Consider the following 21,457-nt stretch of genomic DNA (forward strand, 5'->3'; position numbering starts at 1 on the left):
TTTTTTTTTCTTTTTTACAGTTCGACATTTTGAGCCTTTGGCTTTTGGTAGGTTGAAGTGCAGCAGATTCTACATGATTTGAAATTGTAAAGACTGCCTGCATGAAGATAAAAAATATACTTTTTGTATAACTCCTCTATAATTTTCAAATGTTAGTGTCTAATTCATAAAAACAAATACTGCATGTATGTTGATTATTGATAATACGTTGTGCATTTATTTTTCATAAATACATAAAATAATTAAAAACTAATGATAAATAAAGTGTGAATAGAAAAAGATCAAATGAATAAACATGAATGATCAAAAATACATATTGTCACTGTCCTGCGAAAGACCCATAGGTCCATTTTTGTCATTTTTAAAACGTTTCCATTAAAATGCTATTTGGAATCGTATTCTTAAAGTGGATGTGGAAACAAAACGTTTTAATAGATTCTTTTAAATGTATTTTTTTTTTTTATGTACCGTAATCGTCAAATTTGGATGCAGTAACCCGTTTGGCCTCGTGAGGGCTTCCAAAGGAGTGGGCGCAGTGGTAGTTGAATAAGGATCAGCCACGAGGCGCATGCGTGAAGGTTGGAAGAGAATACGCCATATTGAATCCCAAAAGAAACCAGCCTGCGTTTCCCCCTACCTAGCGGCGTAGCGGGAGCTACTTTCCCCATGTTCCTACCGAGGGTTCACGCGTAATTTCCATGCTCCCCGAGACGCCGTAGGGACATATCTCGGCTCGGCACGCGGCATCACGACGGGCTCGCTGGCGTTCTACCCAACGAGGGAGGGGGGGGTCACCGGAGAACCAAGTTGAATGGATCCGAGGGTGGCTTGGATTCAGCCCGAACAGAAAGGACCGGCGAACGCCTTATGGATGCACGTCTGGGAAACGTCTCAGGGAGTACGGACGCTCTCCGCTCAGCACGTCCACAACCAGTGTGTCAACTACGTCGCGCTGGACGTGTTGAAAAATGCCGCGGTGTCGAACAAGAGCCTGGGCAGCGGCGGCGGCGGCGGAGACAGCGGCCATCGCAGCATCGTGAACGGCGGCGGCTCGAACTGTGTGAACGACGCCGCGATAACCTCGCTGGGCATGGCCCTCTCCAACTTTTTCGCCCCTGCCTCCGACGCGGGCGAAGGCAAGGCAACGTCCCCGAAGGCTGGGTCGTCCTCTCTGGAATCCCGCGCGGCGGACAGTCCCCCCTGCGGCTGCCCGCCGGAAAGAACCGCGGCCGGGAATCAAAACGTCGGCCTGCTTTACGCGCCGGGTGACAGCACGGACAACAACCAGTACCACCAACAGCTCCTCCGTCACAGCCGTCACGTGCTCAATTTGCAGCAGTTGTGCGCTCAAAATCACCAGGTGGCTCCTTCCTTACCCGGGAACCACTCTCACCCTCATCGCCATCACCACCATCATCTTCACCCCGACCGGACGAAAAGTGACAATAAGGCCAGCACTTACGGGGTCAATTACTTGCTTTCAAATTGTACTAACGGCAACGATGCGAGCACTTGGACGCCCTGGAAGACGAGAAAGTATAACCCGGGAGTTCTCGGGTAAATTAAACACTGTTTTTGGGTTTTTGTTTACGTTCCGAACTCGGCCAGGTATGCAGGCAGTACTGCTTCTCGAGTTTGAATAGGCCCGTACGCGGCGAGAGTGGCGTGGGCGTTTTGCTGACTCGCGTCGGCGGCTTACGCTAGCTGCGGAACGGTGACATATTGGAGTTGAAAAGTTCTCTCACGCACGCGCAGACGCTCACGCTCTAAAACGAACAGTTTTCGATATAAGACAGTATAATTCTCGCGTCTTACTTGAATCACAAGTTCAAGTCAATCGTTAGTAGTTCGAGACTCCGGAGTTAAACTACGCAATTGGTTTTCTCACACGGACCAAGTCGGCCTACCGTCATGCAGTCGGGATGAAAATGTTTTATTTCTACCACGTTTTGTTCCAAAACAAACCTTTCTTAACCATGGCCTACATTTCATTCAAATATAACCAGATTTTGAGGAACAACTCGTCATTACTGACATCTTAACATCCAAGTGCGTGTCTTTCAAATAGTCCTGACCCACATTGAAGAAATCTGGCCTGTTACACAAGGCACGTGAGTTTTGCGGCGTCTCGGTTCAACCACTAGTTAAAAGGCGTGCTTGGATGACAGACCAAGAGCAAATATGAGATGAAGACAAATGGAGACTGTTGGATACACACGTACGATGTCATGTTACATCTGTGTGATAACTGCAAATCTAAGGTCAGCAAAAGGCAATACAAGACTGCTTCTTGAGAAGACTACAAGTTATAAAAATAAAACAGTGGCAGGGCAACTTAATTTAACCATCACGCGCTTCCCTTTCATTACCAAGTCGCACGCACTGTGTGAGCAGAACACCGTATCACACGTGTTGGGTTGCCTTCAGGGGTACATTTTCGATTTGCTTTTGCGCTATTTGTAATGTCGTTGTTCCGTCGTGGAACGAGAAGATATTTGACGTGCGCTAACGCTCCTCTGTCCGACCACTGGTTATCTGTGCATGGCTGTCTGTCTGGCTGGCTAACAGAATGTTTTCACCAAGGCGCGGGCACATGGGCCCACTGAATGTCCTGCAGGGCTTTAGTAATTGATTGTGACAGTCCCCCTGTTCCGTATTTCACACTGACACCATGGCATGCATTCTTAGAAAAAAATGAGCGGCCACTGGGGTGGAAACAGAGTCCCACTGTTCCTCGGAATTTGACTGCTCACTAAGAAATGTTCTCGTTGTGCTTGCGCCACCTCCAAAGGCGACCGCCATCCGTTGTGTGATGCCGGTCAACATTCGGAACAAATCAGCTGTCACGCGGGCATAAGGAAATCTGATGATAAGGATCATCTCGATCATTGCACGTAGAAAAAATAAATAAATGGCACAGTCGACTACAATGAATATTGCTGAAGTGCACCGAAGGCTCCCATGATATGCCGAGGCCACGCATTATGGCACTTCCGTGTCCGCAATCTGACACCAAGGCGTATTTTGCTCTGAAAACATTGGTGGGCTTTGGAGGTTCCAGCGCACAAACGTCCTGAAATTGGTCAAGTGCAGTTTTGTCGTACTCGCGGTTACGATGGGAATGTCCTCGATTCACCTCACGTGCTTGCTACGGTTTATGCCGATCAGATGTTATTACATGGGGGAAAAATTCTCACATCATGCCTAAAGACATAAATACCGGTCTTTAAATGTGGTCATCTTAGTCCGGCTATAAGAACGTTGCTTTCCGTTTTAAAATCGTTGGTTGTTTTGTTGGCAATGGTTTGTCAGGAAAGCATACTTTTTCATTACATATTGACGAGTTGATGAGTGCACTCCTGATGTTTTAAACTCAAGGGCTGTACAAGTGTCGGTCTTTAAGTGTGGTCATCTTAGAGAACGTTGCTTTCTGTTTTAAAATCGTTGGTTGTTTTGTTGGCAACGGTTTGTCAGGAAAGCATCCTTTTTCAATACATATTGATGAGTGTACTCCTGATGTTTTAAACTCAAGGGCTGTACAAGTGCAAATGTGTTTGCGTCATACTGGTTCTGTTTTTGACAAATGCAAATGTATCATTTGGATCTAGAGATTGTGGGTGACAGGTTTTGCTGCACAATGTCCCTATTGTGTTGGGGGGTTAACCAAAATAGTGACCTAAAATACACACTGGGGGAGGAAACAACAAAACAGCCAGAAAAGATTGAAATTGTTGTGGTAAATGTTATTTTGAAAATCCACAATTTCAATGATTGTTTTGACTTCTTTAGCGCCAGTCGAGATAGTATCAAATGTATGTCACAGACCAAAAATATTCCACTGTTCGGTTTTGTGAGGCCCTTTGCTTAATGCTATCGCGTAACGCAAAAATCCACCAAGAGGCAAAAAACGGCGCAGCTGAACTAACACCAGTTCATGGTCAGAATCTCATTTTTGATTGTGGAGGGAGACTGTCCCATAAAATTGCCGTTTAATTCCAAATTCGACCACTATGGTACAGTTGCGTGGGTCTGTTGTTGTGTGTCAGCACAAACAGTCAATAAATGCTTGTTGTCTTTCTTTTTTTTTTTTTTGCTCAGACTCCACGAGGAGGTGATGGACTTCTACAACTTCTTGTCTCCACGGCCCGAGGAGGCCGCAATGAGGAAAGAGGTGGTGAGCCGGATAGAAAGGGTCATCAAGGAGCTGTGGCCCACCGCAGATGTAAGTTACAATTCCCCGTCGAGTTTTTGTTCAAAGGAAATCCAAACAAGTCACACTATTTCGTTCGTTGACATACAGTAAGTGTCCTGTCAGGCGGAGCTCCTTATCGGTCGTCTGATTTGCACCCTGGTCATCCATCGTGCTCTGTCTTTTTGCTTTTACCGTCTCGTCGTATTTCCCAGACGTAAAAAGGAAAGAGATCCACTCAGCCTCCCCCTTTTGGAGAGCCGGTTCTCGCGGCCCTGAAACGCAGCCATTTCTCTCCTCGCCATTGTTTGCTTGGCTTGGCAGCGCTCTCCACTTGGCACAGTCGGCCCGCTCCGAAGCGGAACCCGGAAATGCATTGTCCCCGCAGTGTGTGGACATTTCAGATGGATATTATGGACTGTAAATCATCGCCGCATATGGGGCTGTTATGCAATAGCGACGTTACAATGAAAGTGTTGAATGTTGTTTTTTAAGGCAACCGATTTTGGCCGCTGGTTTAGCTCTGGTCCTTCAAAACAAGACCAGTTTCTTTCTCTCTGTGTAGGATAGATTGATGGGTCCACTTACATGGGCTGTCTGTCAACAGGCGGCAACAGAACTAGAGGGAGCTTTAATTTTAATCCCCCCCCCCCCCTGTTTCTGCATTTGTAGGTCCAAATATTTGGCAGCTTCAGCACAGGACTGTACCTTCCAACGAGGCAAGAGAGACTTGCGCATGAATCTGTCAATGAGGCATTCTCAACCCTGTGTGTTTTTCCATGCGTTGTTTTGACTTGGAATGTGACCCCCCCCCCATCCACCTTAGCGACATTGACTTGGTGGTGTTTGGGAAGTGGGAGCGCCCCCCGCTGCAAGACTTGGAGCAGGCTCTTCGCAAGCACAATGTTGCCGAGTCCTTCTCCATCAAAGTGCTGGACAAAGCTACGGTGAGTATTCTGCCATTTTGAAGCAAACAATCACGTGAGGCGTTCTTTCCCCGGTGTGCTGATGTGATTCAAACCGGAGTCATGGAACCAAATGATTTGCTGCTCTTTTCAAACATTTTCACGTCGCAGAAGCACAAGCGCCTCCTTTAATGAGAAACGTTGCGGGGAAGTGAAAGAAGCTCTGCCGCAACTTGGCGCTCCTTCTTATGCGCCCGGGGGGGGGGGGGGGGGAAACTTTTTGGGACTTGAAGTGGTCAGCCAGAAATGTAAAGCTTTGGCTCCATCCCTCCTTTATCTCTTTGAGAGGAGGAGCGGAGAAGAGGTGCACTAAACTAGCAGACGCAATCGGTGTCCCCCATCTGGTTGCAAGAGGGCGGGCCTGCTCACAGGTAATTTTGCGCCAATGGCTGACGAGAGGAGTTGGTGTCAAGAGAAGACAAGGAAGCGTTGCCCTCTCACCTAACACCGAAGCGTGAACTGTTTTCACGTTCCGTTTTTTTCACGAGCATACGACGCACCGTGCTCTTTCTGTATTTGACGCATTGTAGTTTTGGACGCTGGCATTTTTCTTTTTCCTTTTCCTCCCTACTTTTGAAAACGGACATCTATACATTTGACTCCTTTGGTCTCTTGATTGGTTGAGACGTCTAATTATTGCCACTATACTTTGGCCCACCGCGGTCCCTTCCAGGTGCCAATCATCAAGCTTACAGACCAGGAGACTGAGGTGAAAGTAGACATCAGCTTCAACGTTGAGACTGGCGTCAAGGCGGCGAGCTTCATTCAAGATTGTCTTCAGGTGAGATGCGGTCACATTGTTTACTGAGCAGCCAGACCCCTTTCCTTGCATTTTTGCCGTAAATTCCATTTCTCCCTTTATGTAAATCACTATTGATCGTTGACCTCATTGCCGTCACTCACGGCATCACAAAAAAAAAAAAACACACTAGCAAGACCAAGTCTCATGAGATTTGCTGACAAACATTTTGAGCTCCCAACTTTACTTGTTGACTTTTGAGGCCGATTTTTCCAGAAAATCTGGTTGAAATCCCAAATTGTACCACTTGACGGGAATTTGACTCCGGACGTTCCGCCGCACCAAGAAATAAATGCCAGTTCGAAGCAAGCCGTGCAGATGAAGAATGGAAGAGAGCGGCAGAGGGGGTCATGCAGACGTAGAGCACCAAACCAAGCGCCAGTAGAGTCGCATAATTACTGTTTCAGAGTGGCATCTAAATATAGAACTTTGGAAATTCCCCCATGTGAATTGTGGCCGGCCAACAGTTCAAAGCATTACACTTGCCTCGCTCTGCTTCATCCTGGAAGCAGCCCCAGATTTTGTCCGTGTCGGCAAGGTTGCTGCTTAATCGACTCTGAAGGCGTCTCCACCTGAGGGTGGATGTCTGCCCGCTTTAGTCATGCCCGTTTAAAGCAACACAAACCAGGAATTCCAGGTGCCGATCTTCCGGCGAGATGTCATCCTTCGGCCTTTGTTCGTCTGTTCATGTTACGTCGCCGTTCTGCCGGGATTGCGTGTCGCGGCTTGAAAGCCCGCCGCTGGCGGCCGCGCTCGATCAAACGCCTGCAAGCGCGGTCGTTAATGTGCGAGGGAGTGAGGCCGTGCTTGCAGTCGTATCGTCGGGCGGATAGCGGAGGAGGCGGCTTCCAGTTTTGTTCTCACCTCTTTCAAGCCTCTTTGAAAAAAGTCAGCCAAGCCATAGACACACGCAGAGCGCCACAGGCTTTTGCAGCCTTCTCAATCGGAAAACGAACATGAATATTTGTCATTTCTGTCTACAGGCCTGCTGGGCTTTTCACACATTTATGCATTCTAACACTTCTTGGGAGCCCTGTAGATAGATTGATATAAACGTGGGTGTGGAAAAAGCACGAAAAGCCTTTTCACACCGCACCGTCGATCAACCCGATCATTGCGCGTCTGCTGCTGCGGCGGCTGGTCGATCATATTTCATCATGTTATTGAACATATTTTTACTGGCCCGGTCAGACCAGCATTTGTAAGGTACATATTGGGCCAAGACGGTGCTGTGCTGGCCCGGGGCCATCGAGCCGCCATTGATGTCGAACCCTGGATCATGAACACGAGAGCCCAGTCCATCATATTTTGCCCAAACAATTCACCACGGTGATAACCTGAACATATTCCCAACACTGGTGTATTTCCCTGTCCACTTTCAGAAGTACCCGGTGCTGCCTTACCTGATCTTTGTGCTGAAGCAGTTCTTGCTGCAGAGAGACCTGAATGAAGTCTTCACAGGCGGAATAAGCTCCTACTCCCTCATCCTCATGGTCATCAGCTTCTTGCAGGTACTCGCGAGCTTCTACTCCAAATGGATCAATCTGATTTGGCCCTGTAAACAGCACTCGCGATACGCGCCTTTCCTCAGCTTCATCCTCGCATCGATGCCAGGAACCCCAGCGGGAACTTGGGCATCCTGCTGATCGAGTTTTTTGAGTTGTACGGTCGCCATTTTAACTACTTGAAAACGGGGATTCGCATCAAAAACGGAGGCGCATACATTGCCAAAGACGACATGGCCATGACCAACGGTTACAGGCCGTCCATGCTTTGCATCGAAGATCCGTTGCTCCCAGGTATGTGCAAGAGTGAGACTCGCTGGACTAAAACCGCCGCAAAGACAACATTGCATCGTATTGCAATTTCCCGCGCAGGCAACGATGTGGGCAGGGGTTCCTATGGCGCCATGCACGTCAAGCAGGTGTTTGACTACGCCTACACTGTCCTCAGCCACGCCGTGTCACCGCTCGCCCGATCGTATCCCAACAAAGACTCGGAAAGGTCGGAAGCCTCGGCACGCGGGATCGCGTTGTGGTTCACCACGCCGGGACTCCGCTGAGACCGTTCTCCTGTTCCTGTTTGCAGCACCTTAGGAAGAATCATCAGGTTGACCCAGGAAGTGATCGACTACAGAGAGTGGATCATCAAAAAGTGGGGTGGCAGGGATGTGGCTCGAGCGGATAACACAGGTAGAATTCTTCACATCTGCCTTTTGTCCCATTTGTGGTGCAGCGAAACTTTGTTTGTCACGGAGGGAGGGCAGGGGGGATGTTTGAGTAGTTTTATCTCTCCCACACACTTTAAACGTATCAAAACGTGTTTGATATTATTCTGATCCGTAGTGCCTTTTCGCTGTCCCAGAAAAATGTGAGACTTATTTGACAGCATGAGGAGGGACTGAAAAAGAAGCATCGACAGTTCTCCAAATAAGAGGCGTGCGTATAAGAATCACTTAACAAAAGTCTGCTAGCTTAACACGAACATACTGGAGAACACCATAGATGAGTTCGCAGAATTTGCATCCATGTTACGGTAACTATGCTTTGGAAAAACTCTTACTTATAGAACTCTGCTAACTCTCAATTCCGACACGTATACATTTAAAACCCCCAAATTTTGATATGGCAGAGCTGTGAACGACAAACCATGAAAAAAAATTCCTTCCCTGCGCATCTCTAGCGCCGACTCCCAAGGAGCCGCTTTCCGACCGGGACCCCAGCTGCGCGGTTGACAACGGCGCGGGGTCAGAGGAACCGCAGAGGGACTCGGTGTCCCCCCAGAGCGCCGACTCGCCCATGTCCATCTCCAGTCCGCAGCAGCACTCATCCGCCTCCTCTGTCTCCTCGCTCTCTGGATCAGACAACGTGAGTAACTTCAGGTGCCGAGCGCGGACGCGATCGGGTCCTGCGGTCTTGTTTTGGTGTCATTCGCTCCAGCTTCCTTCTCGCATGTTTCGCCGTCACTGTTATGTGAAGGGTGCGTTAATCCAGAGCGGGATGAGGGTGTTTCGTGGTTGTCATCGGTATCGGTCGGGGTGGCGTGGAGACTGAGCAGAGGGTCAAAGCGTGGTGAGGATGAGCAACAGGGGCTCCAGAGCTCAACCTGTTGAAAAAGTACAAGAGCCTCCCTCCGCTGTCGACAGGCTTTTGTTTTGATCTTCCTGCTACCTTTCACGTTGCTCTCCAGTTGACGACAGGAGGACTCCTCGACCTCACTCGTTCTCATCGCTGCCTTATCACCAGTTCTGATTGCCCACCTCTTTCAATTCAGTCGCTCCTTGCAAGTCTCAGTCCCGGCTGGAATGATCACGTGCCCACAGAATTGAATCTATCCTGGCATACAGTCCGGAAGGTCATCCGTTTTCCACTCTTGCGACCCTTTGGTGCTCACAAGAAGCCTTTGAATGATAGAAACATCATGAGATGTCAAAGGTTTGAGATTGGGGTTCAATAAACCGAGCGGGCTGAAGGATTGTATGCATCCTTGGTGTTTCCATCCGAGAGTTTTGTCGCGGAGTGGACATATTGGTCAAAAGCGGTTCGTAGCGAGCCGAGCCCGCAGTGATTAAAATCCCCAGCGAGGCCGGTAAGAGCCTTTGGGCGGAGGCTCTGTAACCTGGCAACAGCTGTACGATTTCGATCACACGCCGTCGCATACGGAGCAGATGGCGGAATGTACACAGTTTTGTCGGAAGAGAACCAAATTCCCACAGCGAACGTTTCCGAGTCCAGTGTGCAGAGACATCGTAAAGATGGCTTCCAGCTCTCATTGACAAACATTGTCATCGAAGCTCCCTTCTTCCCGCTCAGAAACAACCTCTGTCCACAGCGCTGTCTTGCAAGCTGCAGCCGGCAACATGAGCAGGACTGCCGAGCCGCTCTGTTTTATTTGCCGATGACTCGGACCTTTCCCTTGATGATAGCTGCAACGGAAGCCTGTCTTTCCTCCTCTTCGACTCGGCTTTGACGCCGGCCTTGCATTCTCGTCGCTACGTTTGCGTGTTGCGCTTTGCTGGAGGAATCCCCGCTGGTGCTTCGCACTCGTTCCAAAAGAGGCGAGAGACAACAGCTGGTCGTGCGTGTCTCAGAGCATCTCCATCTGCGTGGAGAATGCCTGGACAAATACCAGAAATACCGCAGGAAAGTTGTCAACGTTTCTCCAGCTGTCATGCGAAAACTTCACCGAACGACAACAACGCTCGCTCTGTTTTAAATGTCACGAACATCCGGAAGAAAAAGTACCAAGCGCTGTCTTTCACGCTCAACTGCCTGACTTTGCCCCCCTCATGCTCAATCAACGCTTCATCCACTTGATCTCCTCGTTTTTGTGCCCATTCTTCAGGACTCGGATTCAGCGCCGCCCTGTCCGGCGCCTCCGCCCCCTCTCCCGCCCTACGCGTCATTCCCGCGGTTGGGCCTGGCTTTTCCACAGGGATTCACCATGGGCACCGCCAAACCAGCAATGGCGGCGGGGCACCATCTGGTCTTGCCTCCTGGCTCGCAGGTAGACGTGCAGCCAAAAAACAACAATACGGCGGTGCCGTTTGTTGCGTTCTGGAAGGCGGCAAGTCCTTTTGAAATCTTCTTCTTCTTCGGCAGGCTCGCGCCTCTCTCCCCGGGGCTCTCACAATTCACCCCATACCCGGCAGACAGGTGTGTATCGACACCGGTCTCCCCGCCTTCTTCCACATGCACCCCCCAGCCCATGCCCCCGCCACTTCCAGTCCCCAGCCTCTGCCCAGCCCCCACTCCGGCCACGCACATAAGGTAGGCTCGGCGCACACGCAACCGTTTTCTCCAGCTCGTTCTATCTGACCCCCTTCTAGTGTGCTTCATTGCACTCTTGTGTGTTTTTAAAAACTTTTTTTTAGGGCATTCAGAGATGCCAAATTTGTATGCATTGATATTTTAAAGGGACATTACACGAGCCATATGTTTTAGGTTTCAGAAGATAAGCAAGTATTTTTAAGGCGAATCGTGAAAATCTGCGCACAATTGATCTCGCTTCAAAAATGTTTGTAACTGTCAACAGATGCCACAAGTTGCCCGCAACATGCCACTGTCCGCATGAAACCCCTCAACTCACTTCAACATACTTCGCTGATACCAAGATGCCAACAGATGGCGTCAAAGCAACACCAAAAAACAAAAAAATGGAGTAATAGAACAGAAAAAGATGAATTCTTCAGAAAATAACAGAGGTTCCAAAAAAAAACAGCCATTGTCCAATATGCGGATGCTGAATCGCAAAAATATGTCACAGAAATTGTGTTTGAATGAGCCGGTTTCGGATGCGGCCCACGTACCCGTGCGAGCCATCAGAATGGATCTCACTGATCTCAATTTGAGACTGGAGAAACCCCGCTAAACGCCACCGCTCATCTCTTCTTGGTCTCCTGAGTTGACAACAAGCTGCCACCTGGCCAGCATGAGGTCAACATAACATCCATCGGGACATTCGCAGTGTTGCTGCGATGTGACTTTGACCGCTGCATGGTTTATCGTTGCAAATAAGAGAGGATTCTTTCTTGAAATAAACTCTATTAGGTACACATTGAAACAGTTTTATTTTGTGGGCCCATATCTCCATTTTAAAAATCGAATGTGGCGCTTGAGCACAAAAGTTGGCCCAGCGAAGCATGAAGGGGTTCACATCGCATTTAAAAATCCTCGTTTGAGTGGGCAATTATTCTTGTGTTGTCATGTAAACGAGCTGACTAAATGACACTTCTCCCCGTCTGTCGTCCTCAGAACGCCGTCAAATTCAACATGAAGGTCTTGCACAACCCGCCGCTCATCACCAACCTGGTTGCGACCTCGCGCGGACACGCTCACTCGCACGCGCAGCACCACCGGAACACTTGGCGACGCCGGAAGAGGGACAGCCTACCGGTCAGCCCCAGCAGATAGAGGCCGGTCGTGCCCCCCTCACCACCCCGCCCCCCCCTCACGGAGACCAGTCTTTTTGGATCGACCGGCGCGACCGCGACATGGAGCAGCCCGCAGCTGCGCTTCCGCTTCAGCGTGACCTTTTGTTCACGGCCTTGTAGCGTTTCAGTATTATGTTGCGGTCAGTACTTTTGCTTTCTTGGGTTCTGGCTCTGTCCAGAGCTCATGTCTTGATTGGTTTTTGGAACGATGCTGATGAGAGCTGCGGTTGGCCTACATTTCCCCCCCCTCCTCAGTTTTGTGCAATACCTTTTTTTTCTTTTTGGATCTTAAATGCTTATTTAATTTTGTGTGTATATGTCAAAGGCATTTTTTTATACAGTTTATTTTATTTTTGTAGAGTTTTTACATTCTGTTTACAGAACCTTTGAGGTATTTGTGGTGAGAAGGAGCCCAGGTCCAAGACCCCTCCTCTTACTTCGGTCAGCCTCATGTTTTCCCCTCCGAGACGAGGTGAGTCTGTTGCTCCTCGAGGAACTTCTCTCTCTCATCCTGGAGGCGAGTGGCAGGAAAATGGCATCCTGCGATCAGATCTCGGTGAGAGGATGTCATTGTGTTTTGGCTTTTGCAACCTCAAGATTGTCTCGCGTCTTTTCGTGGACTCTGTTGCTGCAATATTTTTTCCGTCACTGCCTTCTTCCCCTTCTTTACTGTTTTTTCCAAGTTGGGGGAATTGTCAAAATCGGTTCGAACGATGGAGACCGACTTGTGAGAGTGACTGTGGCTAGCACCAGAACGTGCTCAGCGGTAAGGGGCTTCCCCAAAAAAAAAATGCAAGGACCCGAGTTTAAAGGGAATTCTGTTTTGATTCCATTCAGGAATCTTGTGTATATTTGATCGCCAGGTACTTCCCCTAATTGTTTGCGATGCCTTTCTTAGTGTTTACTCGCTGTGTACTCGAGTGTGTGAGTGTGTGTGTCTGCACGCACACTCACAGAGAGGACGGCGCAAACGGCTGTGACTCGCCATCAACACTACAAACGCTCACCCGTGTTATTTCTATGCAAGTGGGTTACTCCAATTATCGCGTCACGTTTTGTGCAGTCGAGGGTTGTTGTTTTTCCTCCCCTGCGGAAGATGGACAAGGCTCAAATGGACTGGACAGAAGTCCATTGATATTCGTGTGAATGTGTTTGTTGGTGAACCACATCCCCCGACTCTTACATTAGTATGAAACTCCCGAGATGTCCCAAAATTCTAGTTTTGTACACATATCTGCCAAATGTAAGGAGTAGGGGAATTTTATCATCCGCGTTTGGGCTCCGAGTCTGTGAAGTGCGTGCGTGTGTGACCTAGTTAAGTCCTCGTTGAACATCTCGGGACGGTTTTGGAGTCAAAACAGGCTGCGCCCAGAGAGCGACTTGCCCTCTGTCCGTGCAGCATCGATGCGCCTTTTTCCACGATGTTGATGTTCACTGCTGTTAGGCGATTTTAACTTTTCTTCTTTTTCTTGCTTTTCTCCACGGGCAAAAGCGCCTGGCAACTCTCACCCGCCACTCACAACTGCCCGCCCGAGCCCCCATTCGACCCCCAGATGAATGGTTCGACAAGGGAGCTCATAAGTTGATCGGTAACACTCACCCGTAGAAATTCTCACCCAAATTTGAATCATGCACTCGGCCGCCGTCTTTTAAAAATCTTTTATGATTGCATTCGATTACAAGCCCCATTCTAAAGTTATCAAATACTTTTTTTTTTTAAAACCGCGTCTACTTTTATGAGGAAGCAACAACGAAATGGCCAATGTCAATTTTCTGTCTTTGGAAGAAAAATAAGAAATCTGATTAATCGTCCAATTATGTAATAAATAAATATGTATTATTTTATTCAATCATACATCATGGAATATGACATGATATACATTTTGGTCCCTTAACACTTAAAACTACAAAGCGATGAGTCACAATAACATATTTATACTTATTTCGGGATAAAATGTAAGAGGGTGGAGAACGATGTAATTGACACAAAATATCAGCTGTCTGCTATGCTTTTCCTTTACTTCTCGCCCGTACCAACTGTAAAATGATTTCGGTGTTTCAAGGGCAAAATTGCAGCCAATTATTATTTTGAAAAGGCCTAATATCAGATGACATCATCGGTTGGGCCCTGGAAATAAGCACTGGGCAGTTTGTTGGACTGGGTCAGAGTCGCCAAATATCTTCATGCAGTATCTTCTCTTGTGGAAACATGTCAGTGTTCACTCCTTGCTTCAGTTTTCGAGTTCTGAAGTGAAGCAACGATAAAAGTTCTGCCCTTACAATGTACATGAAGGTGCAACATAAACCAACGCCCCCCGCCCCCCTTTTTTTTTTTCAACACGGCTGATTTATTGTGAGCCAGAAACCACTCGGCCAGCTTTTGTTTCGGGGCTGTTTTTCTGGACTTTTTTATGTATGTTTTTCTATTTTATTTTTTAAATAAACATCTTAAAATCGCCATACGCTGTCTACTTTTTCTGTTCTGATGATGTAGTAAACAGCATGTTAGCACACAGATCAGCTTTCCAACTTCCAAGCTTCACGGCTCGCGGGTAAGTCTTTCTCGTTAACGTCAATTTAATTCATTACTGCAACAGTCAAGTAAAATGATCCATTTGCAGGTTTGTTTTGGAATGGCAGAAAACCAGCCTTTGTAAGGATCGGCAAAAAGAGTGAATGATTTAGGTAAGCATGGATTTTTTTCCTCCTGTGTGTCTTAATATCATCTTGATATCTGTGACATGCTTCAAAACCAACAAAAAAAATATATTACCGGGTGTCTTAATATCATCTTGATATCTGTGACATGCTTTCATCAAATGTTATCACGAACAACCAAATAGCTGAATCTCGCCGCCACAGTTTTTTTTTAATTTTTTTTTTTTTTATCAGGTTATGTTTGAAAATGACTGAACGTCAACGTGTGATTCTACTGTCGACCACTAGATGAGGCACTTGAACTTTTGGTGCACATCTTGATTTTAAACGCGGCTAAACGGTGAAGCGTTTCCTTACAAGCTTCCAACAACGCATTCAAGTGTGATTTGGGAATTTGTCGATGTGTCAAAAAACTAATAAGTATTCGGAGACGTCACGTTTAAATGATTGTATTCAGTCGAGCAGATATCGGTTTTGTCATCCTTCACAAATTCGTGAGCGTCCGCCTTGACGAGGCACCGGTTGTTGTGCTTCCTTGATTGCCGTGTTTAAAAGGCCTTCCCCGCGTGCCTTAATCACAGACGCGCTCGGTCGATGAGGCCCGTTTTGGAGCTCATCAGCCCTCCAGACTCCAATAATCAGGGCGTGCTCAGCCGAAAGCGCGTGATCGGTAATTCAATGGTCGCAAGTTGCTTTTCAAGTATTGAACTTAACTTGTGCATGTGAAACAAACGTTTCGTCTGTGATCGTGGAAACAAACGCACCTAATCCAAGGTCATCCCTGAAGTCAGACTTGCACTTCACCTTTTTTCCAATTGCCTCATTTTTTTTCTTTGATGGAGCAACTCTGAGATCATTCCTGTACAAGTCCTCCAAGGCTTTCTTCTTCATCTTCGTTCGCATCGCTCTCGCTTCTATTAAAAGTGAATAAACGTTACGTAATAGGCCTGCCGCTTCTTCGTTGTAAACGGCGAACCACGTCGTTAACAAGCGTGTGGAGCAATTGACTGTAGAAGAGTCTTCTACTGGGTGTCGGTCGGGAAGAAAGAATAATAGGAGGTGAAAATGGGGAGCAATTTCGCATTGATCAAGCTTGCAGAAATGTCAGCTTACAAGATGCGCAGGCCTGCAGACCATACCAAATAACATGCACGTGTGCAGTATAAAGACTGTTGAAATAGAGCGTCATAGGTTTGGGTCCACATTAAATGAGTTGTTCGGGTATTTGTTTTTCTTTTTTTCTTTAGCCTAAGCAAGGTCCTCCGAAAAAGAGGCACAGCGTGCTTGCTCCGAGCTGTTGGTCAACTTCCGGTTGAGTTTGACTGTCAAACTGACATGTTACGCAAATTACTGAATCATTGTTGTGTCGTGAAACCAAATCGTTTGGTTTATATTTGGTGCAAAACAAAACAACCACAACAACACAAAATTGAATGGCTTCATGCCAACATGTGACTTGAAATGCCTTAGACGGATGTTAAGGCTGGAAAATGACTTGTTCCGATTGAGAATAGCTGAAACAAGTACGTGAAGACGCAGTTTATTATCTTTACAAAGAAATCAGGCGATTTGACAACGAGACAAACGCTCATGTTTTTTCTCCCCACGCCGCTTTGAAGGCAGCATCGCCTCCTCCCGACGTGTGCTTCGCCGCCTCGTCCTTAATTCTGACACCGTGACTCCGTGTGGGAGGGTGTTTGATTCAGAATTAGTATGTTCAGGCCACTCTTCCTCCACGTGTTCCCATTCTGTCACCGCTTTGTGTGTGTGTGCGCGCGCGCGTGGTAGGGGGGCATGGGGGTCAGCAGTGGCACTGCCGCACCTGTTTGCGAACATGGTTCACCGAGCGTATATGGTGTTTGAGGTCCGTTTATAGCAACAGCACACACATTGAATACGTCGGCGGAATGTGGTTTCAAAGCACATCGCTCATTGTTACCTCAACCGGGGAGGTCACGGGGAAGAGATGATTGCATTGAGGAGGGGCTCGCGTTAGATCAGGCGCTTGCTTCCATTTTACGGTGAAGAATGGAAATTTAATGGCAAAAATTCTGTCGTATGCCGGTCGTGGGCATGGGCTTGAGTTATTTTGCCATCGTGGAGGTCTGGACTGTACTCTAATTTGGGCTTAGACGAGCACACAGGAGCCCATTTGTCAGTCTTTTGCATTCTTTTGTTTTTTGTTTGTCTTCTTCCAAGATTTCAAAATTGGACGACGATAGTCCTTCCATGTACATTCTATGTTGTGTTCAATTGGGCCAGTGCCCATACCAAGTATCGTTATTCAGCCGATACCGGCCTTATTTGAAGGTATTGGGTCCTCATTTAGTAGTCCGACGATACCAGCCGCTGATACTTAAGGTGGTCAGAAATCTCTGTGTGTGCGTGTGCCTGTGCGAGTCTGTTCATTTGAGTAAAATTCCTCAATGGCCCATGAAAGGCTTTTATCACAGCGAGACAAGGACGCGTTGAATCAAGTAACATGAGTCACAGTTCAAACTGTCTCACGCTTGCAGACACACTTACTCATGTATAGTTAGTGTGCGTGTGTGTGTGTGTGTGCGCGCGCACGTTTGCATCGGCGCGTTCATCAACATGTCTCTGCGGCATCAAGGCGGACCCAATTAGCTCTTCTGGCATAGGCTCATTCAAGGAAAGGCAGCAGGCAGTGCAAGATCCGAGTGCAGATTGCATGCGGATGTATATGCAGATTGGGTGTTCACACGTTCACTCACTCTCGGAAGGAGAACACGACACGTTTTTGTTTGGTTTTTGTTTTTTTTAGCAGCTCACCGTTAAATGCCATCAGACTTTCAAGAGAATTTCGGCTCTTACAGTGCTTGACTCCATGTCTCTCTACTGTGCTACAATCTCAAATTCAATATTACCATTCCAAAAACACTTATGGGGGAAAAAAAATAAAACCAATCAAACAAAATTTGGACTCTGCAAACTCAGATTCATATTTGTGTTATTTAGAGAGTGATCGAGACCGGCGTGATCCCGTCGCACCACTGCCGGGGAAATAGGACAACATGTGGCACATCAGTCAAACCAGTGCTAATAGATTCGGGCTCATTACACTCATTACGTTGACCAGCTGGATGCTGAGTGTCCAGAAATGTTCTTTCCCACTGTGTCGCTTTTGGCCACACGTTGGCTGATTTCCAGGAAGGGCGGCTGAAGCGCCTTATGAAAACCTGATTAGTTACTGATGAGCATTTGTGGTTTAAATGCCGCTGGGTGATGATGAACAACGGCGAAGCCCCATCGTCTGCGACTCTTCTGGAAATATCATGTGAGGCCATCCATCGCGAGTCGATCAATGCATTTTCATCAATACTGTGACGGGTCCTCGCGATTCCTCAGCCAGTACCTGCAGCTCTTACACGATTTGGCCGTTGTTTACACCGTTTTCAACCTGCGTTGGATGGATCACGGTGGAATCGTCCCCACGCATCCTCACCCTGGAGCGTGGGATTTGTTTTCGTAAACAGACTTTCTCCTTTCAACCGCCAGAAGGTTTGCGATGAAAACAAAACGAGAAAGAGATTTGTCTTTTGTATTCGTTTGGATGGGTTTGTGCTGCGCTGTAGTTATGGATGGATTATGAGTGAGGATATGGACGAATATCGTTAGTGGATGGGTTTGTGCTGCGCTGTAGTTATGGATTATGAGTGAGGATATGGACGAATATCGTTACCAGCCAGCCCTTTTTTTTTTTAAAGTATCGGGCACTTGTCGAGTCTTTCGATGCTAGCCATCGTAGTGAAAAGTCATGACGAGTTTGACGGTCATTCCACAAGGGCGCAATAGTTGTTCCACCCATGAACTGAAGGGTCTTTCTTGGGAGCACAAAGAGTGACTCGCAGATGGACTTTCATCTCAGTCTCAAAGATTTTGAAGCGGTTTGAGGATTTATTTTCACGTCGTCCACCTGAAGGACGAACTGTTAGACCAGAAGTGTTAACAAGTCGTGGAAAAATATGTTGCTCATAAGACACGGTTGTTCTACTAGTGCAGCCAAGCCATCCTACTAGTGTGCTGAGTTGTCCGTGTCGAGTTATTTGGTGTCCATCTTAACAAGGTAATAGTCGACCAGTCGTTGAAGTCGCATTTTAAGGAACGATATCTGTAGAGGACATGAAGTGAGTGATTCTGAAGACAGCCAATGACTTTTTAATCACTTAGTTCTTTTTGCTCAATTTGGTTCAATCTTAGCTCGGCTCCGCGCTCTTCGCGTGTTCTTCTGACAACGGCGATCAACTTTTGCCTCATTAGCAGCATTTTGCCGCCTTTTGAAGCTTTGCACTTCCTCCGCCACACTCTCTCGCTCGCTTTCTTCCTGATAAGGCTTTTTTTATTTTCTTTTTTTTTTTACCTTCCGGAGTTTGTTTCCCTTTCCTCTTCCTCCCCATTCTTTTTTAGCCCCCTTTTCATCTCATCAGTTTGATATTTTCTCTCCTTCTTTCCTTCCTTGTCACGTCCCTCGTGCACTAGCAGTGGTGGGAAATAACAAAGTAGGCTACAAATGCGCTACTATTGTATTTAAGTAGATTGGGTCTTTTTCTGGTACCTTTTTACTGGTACTCCCGACATGTAAACACAGTTACATGGACTTTCTACTCTTAAATCTGCCTTGTTACCCAGCACTCATGACAACGTGATATGAAGAGAGAGCGGTCGCAAGTGAAGTTTCGATTTTGAACGCCTCGTGTAATTGACTTTGCTATTGACTATTTAACAGTATAGTACTATTTAACATTGATTATTTTAGCGGAAATGTATGTGTGTAGTGCACACATTTGTTGGCCCGTATGTGAACTCGCGTGGTTGCGCTAGCATGTTATTTCAGCCGCTATGCTAGCTCATACTATTGATGTGACGGTTGTTTGTGTTGAATTTAACCACCGAACACCTGCAACACTGGTTCATGGTGGTGTAGTTGCCATCTTGTGGTGTCTATACATAATTACAAACCCTTTTTAAAATAATTTGAGGAGAAAAAAAAAACAGACGGGATGTGTATTTTTTTTCCCCTGTTAGTTCACAACATGAGCAAAGCTCTGGGAACACGGTGTGTTGACAACACAAAAGCCTCAGCTAACCCAAACGAGCGTTTATTTTTTTATTGTTATTTATTTTTAACTTGAGTCAAAATCAGTACTTCTTCTGTCACCAGTCTATTTTTAGTTCCTGTACTTAAATACGGACAGTGAGTGCTTTCCCCACCTTTGTGCTTGAGCACAGCTGGTACAATCTGTCTCACTCACTCATTTTCAAAGGGCCTTTTCCACACGCATACACACACACACACACACATTTAGTCAACCCACTGTTATCTTCGCCAGTTTCACACCATCTTTCGTTCCCCCTCCTTTTTACGCGGCTGTTTCTGGACTCCATTGGCACATACACAAATCTTTCCCCCCCGCCACACACCCTCTCTCCCTCCCTTTCACACTCTTTATTTTTTTCCCCTCCCTTCCAGCTCCACACGGTCGCTCCCTCCCAGTCCTCATCTGCACCTCGGCCGAGTAGCACGCCGCGGCCAGAGAGGACGCCAAACGGAGAAGGGCCAGCGCCTCCAGAAGGGAACCCGCGAGAGGCTCACTCATGCTGTCCTGAGAGGATGTGAGGGAAGCCCCGGGGGTGGGGGAGGAAGCGCTGGCATCTTCATCCGCTCATCTGTGCATCAATCACACCCGAGCCGAACTTCTGCGGGGTGACCCCCCCGCCCTTGCCGCCCCTGGGAGGCGCGCACCCATGTGGGAGGAGGCGCTGTGGACCCGCGGTCGCTACCTGCTGGAGAAGAGCGATGGGGCCGAGGGCGGCGAGGGGCCCGACGGCCACGGCGCGGAGGGCTGCCCGGGCTTCCAGGGGGTGGAGGCGTGCGCGGAGGGCGAGAAGCGGCAGGACTGGCTGTACGATTCCTATTCCAGGATGAGCCAGCAGCATCCGCTCATCGTCTTCCTGCTGCTCATCGTCATGGGAACCTGCGTGGCACTGCTGGTGGTCTTCTTTGCCTCGGGGCTGGTGAGTGAGCGCCACGAGACGGGGCTTCGCGTGCTTGGAACTTAAAAGTCGTAACTTTTGGCGGTCTGCCCTCGCGCTCTGTATTTAATAGCGCGTTTAAAAATGAACATCTTAGTTGAAAAGGAAATGACTTGGTGGGCACCGTGCGGGCACCGTGAGGGAGGACAGCTTTGTGATTGCTTCATATCTCGAGCTTTGATGCCTTTTAAATCTGCCCTTTGCTTCATTAACCGTGACTACCGGAGTGCTTTTCCACTCGATTTTGGCACTTTGGGAATTTGCACTCTTCATTCTGTGAGGATTTAACCGCACAATGAAGCATTTTAAAGTAGTTTCAATATAAAGACATCCTCTTCATGTATAAAAATTCAAGGTGCGCTCGAAATAAAATTTGATTGAATTTATTGTCCAACCGCAAAGCAAAAACATAAATACAACTTTGATCGCACCGTTATAAACACAAGTTTGCCAAGTGCTGTGCCAGGCCAAGAAGCATACACAAAACAAAATGACTGTTGTCGGGCATGTATATCGTAGAGCTGAAAAAAAAGAATTGCATGTTAAAAAGATCAATAAGCAAAGGGAGGAGATGGGGACCAGTGGCCTGCAATTCTGTGGAGGCATTGAGTACAAGTGCTGGTTTTGTATTTTGGCATGATCTTGCAAATCCCCATCATAATCCAGAACAGTGCTTAGCAGCCCGTATTAAACAGCGTTTGGCATCCATATTCTTTCATATTTCCATGCAAAACAGGCCAACGGCGACTGCGTGCTCCTGGGAGTTTGTTTTTCCTCACGTCTAACGGCAAAATGAATTTCACCGTAAGCCAGCGGCTCTCCTGATCACGCTGTCCCCAAGTTGAATGAACTTGTGCCTC

The 21,457-nt window shown here is 47.5% G+C and overlaps 2 protein-coding genes across 2 annotated transcripts in view; both read left to right on the plus strand.

Annotated features, from left to right (window-relative positions):
• The first annotated feature begins 199 nt into the window (after window positions 1-199).
• On the plus strand, window positions 200-13,671 carry tent4a (terminal nucleotidyltransferase 4A). The gene is made up of 13 exons (XM_019858175.1): window positions 200-1,557; window positions 4,099-4,222; window positions 4,862-4,908; window positions 5,016-5,136; window positions 5,828-5,935; window positions 7,336-7,464; window positions 7,545-7,752; window positions 7,831-7,957; window positions 8,042-8,145; window positions 8,636-8,820; window positions 10,298-10,459; window positions 10,555-10,722; window positions 11,707-13,671. The coding sequence occupies exons 1-13, from the start codon at window positions 812-814 to the stop codon at window positions 11,863-11,865; spliced, it is 2,388 nt and encodes a 795-aa protein (XP_019713734.1). The 5' UTR covers window positions 200-811; the 3' UTR covers window positions 11,866-13,671.
• Window positions 13,672-19,762: 6,091 nt separating this feature from the next.
• adcy2b (adenylate cyclase 2b (brain)) overlaps window positions 19,763-21,457 on the plus strand; it is a 29,479-nt gene continuing 27,784 nt past the window's right edge. The window contains exon 1 of the mRNA XM_019858145.1: window positions 19,763-20,579. Within this exon, the coding sequence (XP_019713704.1) occupies window positions 20,310-20,579 (270 nt within the window). The 5' untranslated portion in view covers window positions 19,763-20,309. The remainder of the gene's footprint in view (window positions 20,580-21,457) is intronic.

The sequence above is a fragment of the Hippocampus comes genome, unplaced genomic scaffold, assembly GCF_001891065.2.
Source record: "Hippocampus comes isolate QL1 unplaced genomic scaffold, H_comes_QL1_v1.1 scaffold429, whole genome shotgun sequence".
In the NCBI taxonomy this organism is placed as follows: Eukaryota; Metazoa; Chordata; class Actinopteri; order Syngnathiformes; family Syngnathidae; genus Hippocampus; species Hippocampus comes.

Bases quoted from the DNA above. Each gene is read 5' to 3' on its own strand.
- tent4a (XM_019858175.1), top strand. From the start codon at position 812: ATGGATCCGAGGGTGGCTTGGATTCAGCCCGAACAGAAAGGACCGGCG. The intron at 8,146-8,635 runs GTAGAATTCTTC...GCGCATCTCTAG, and splicing joins GGCTCGAGCGGATAACACAG to CGCCGACTCCCAAGGAGCCG. The intron at 10,460-10,554 runs GTAGACGTGCAG...CTTCTTCGGCAG, and splicing joins TCTTGCCTCCTGGCTCGCAG to GCTCGCGCCTCTCTCCCCGG.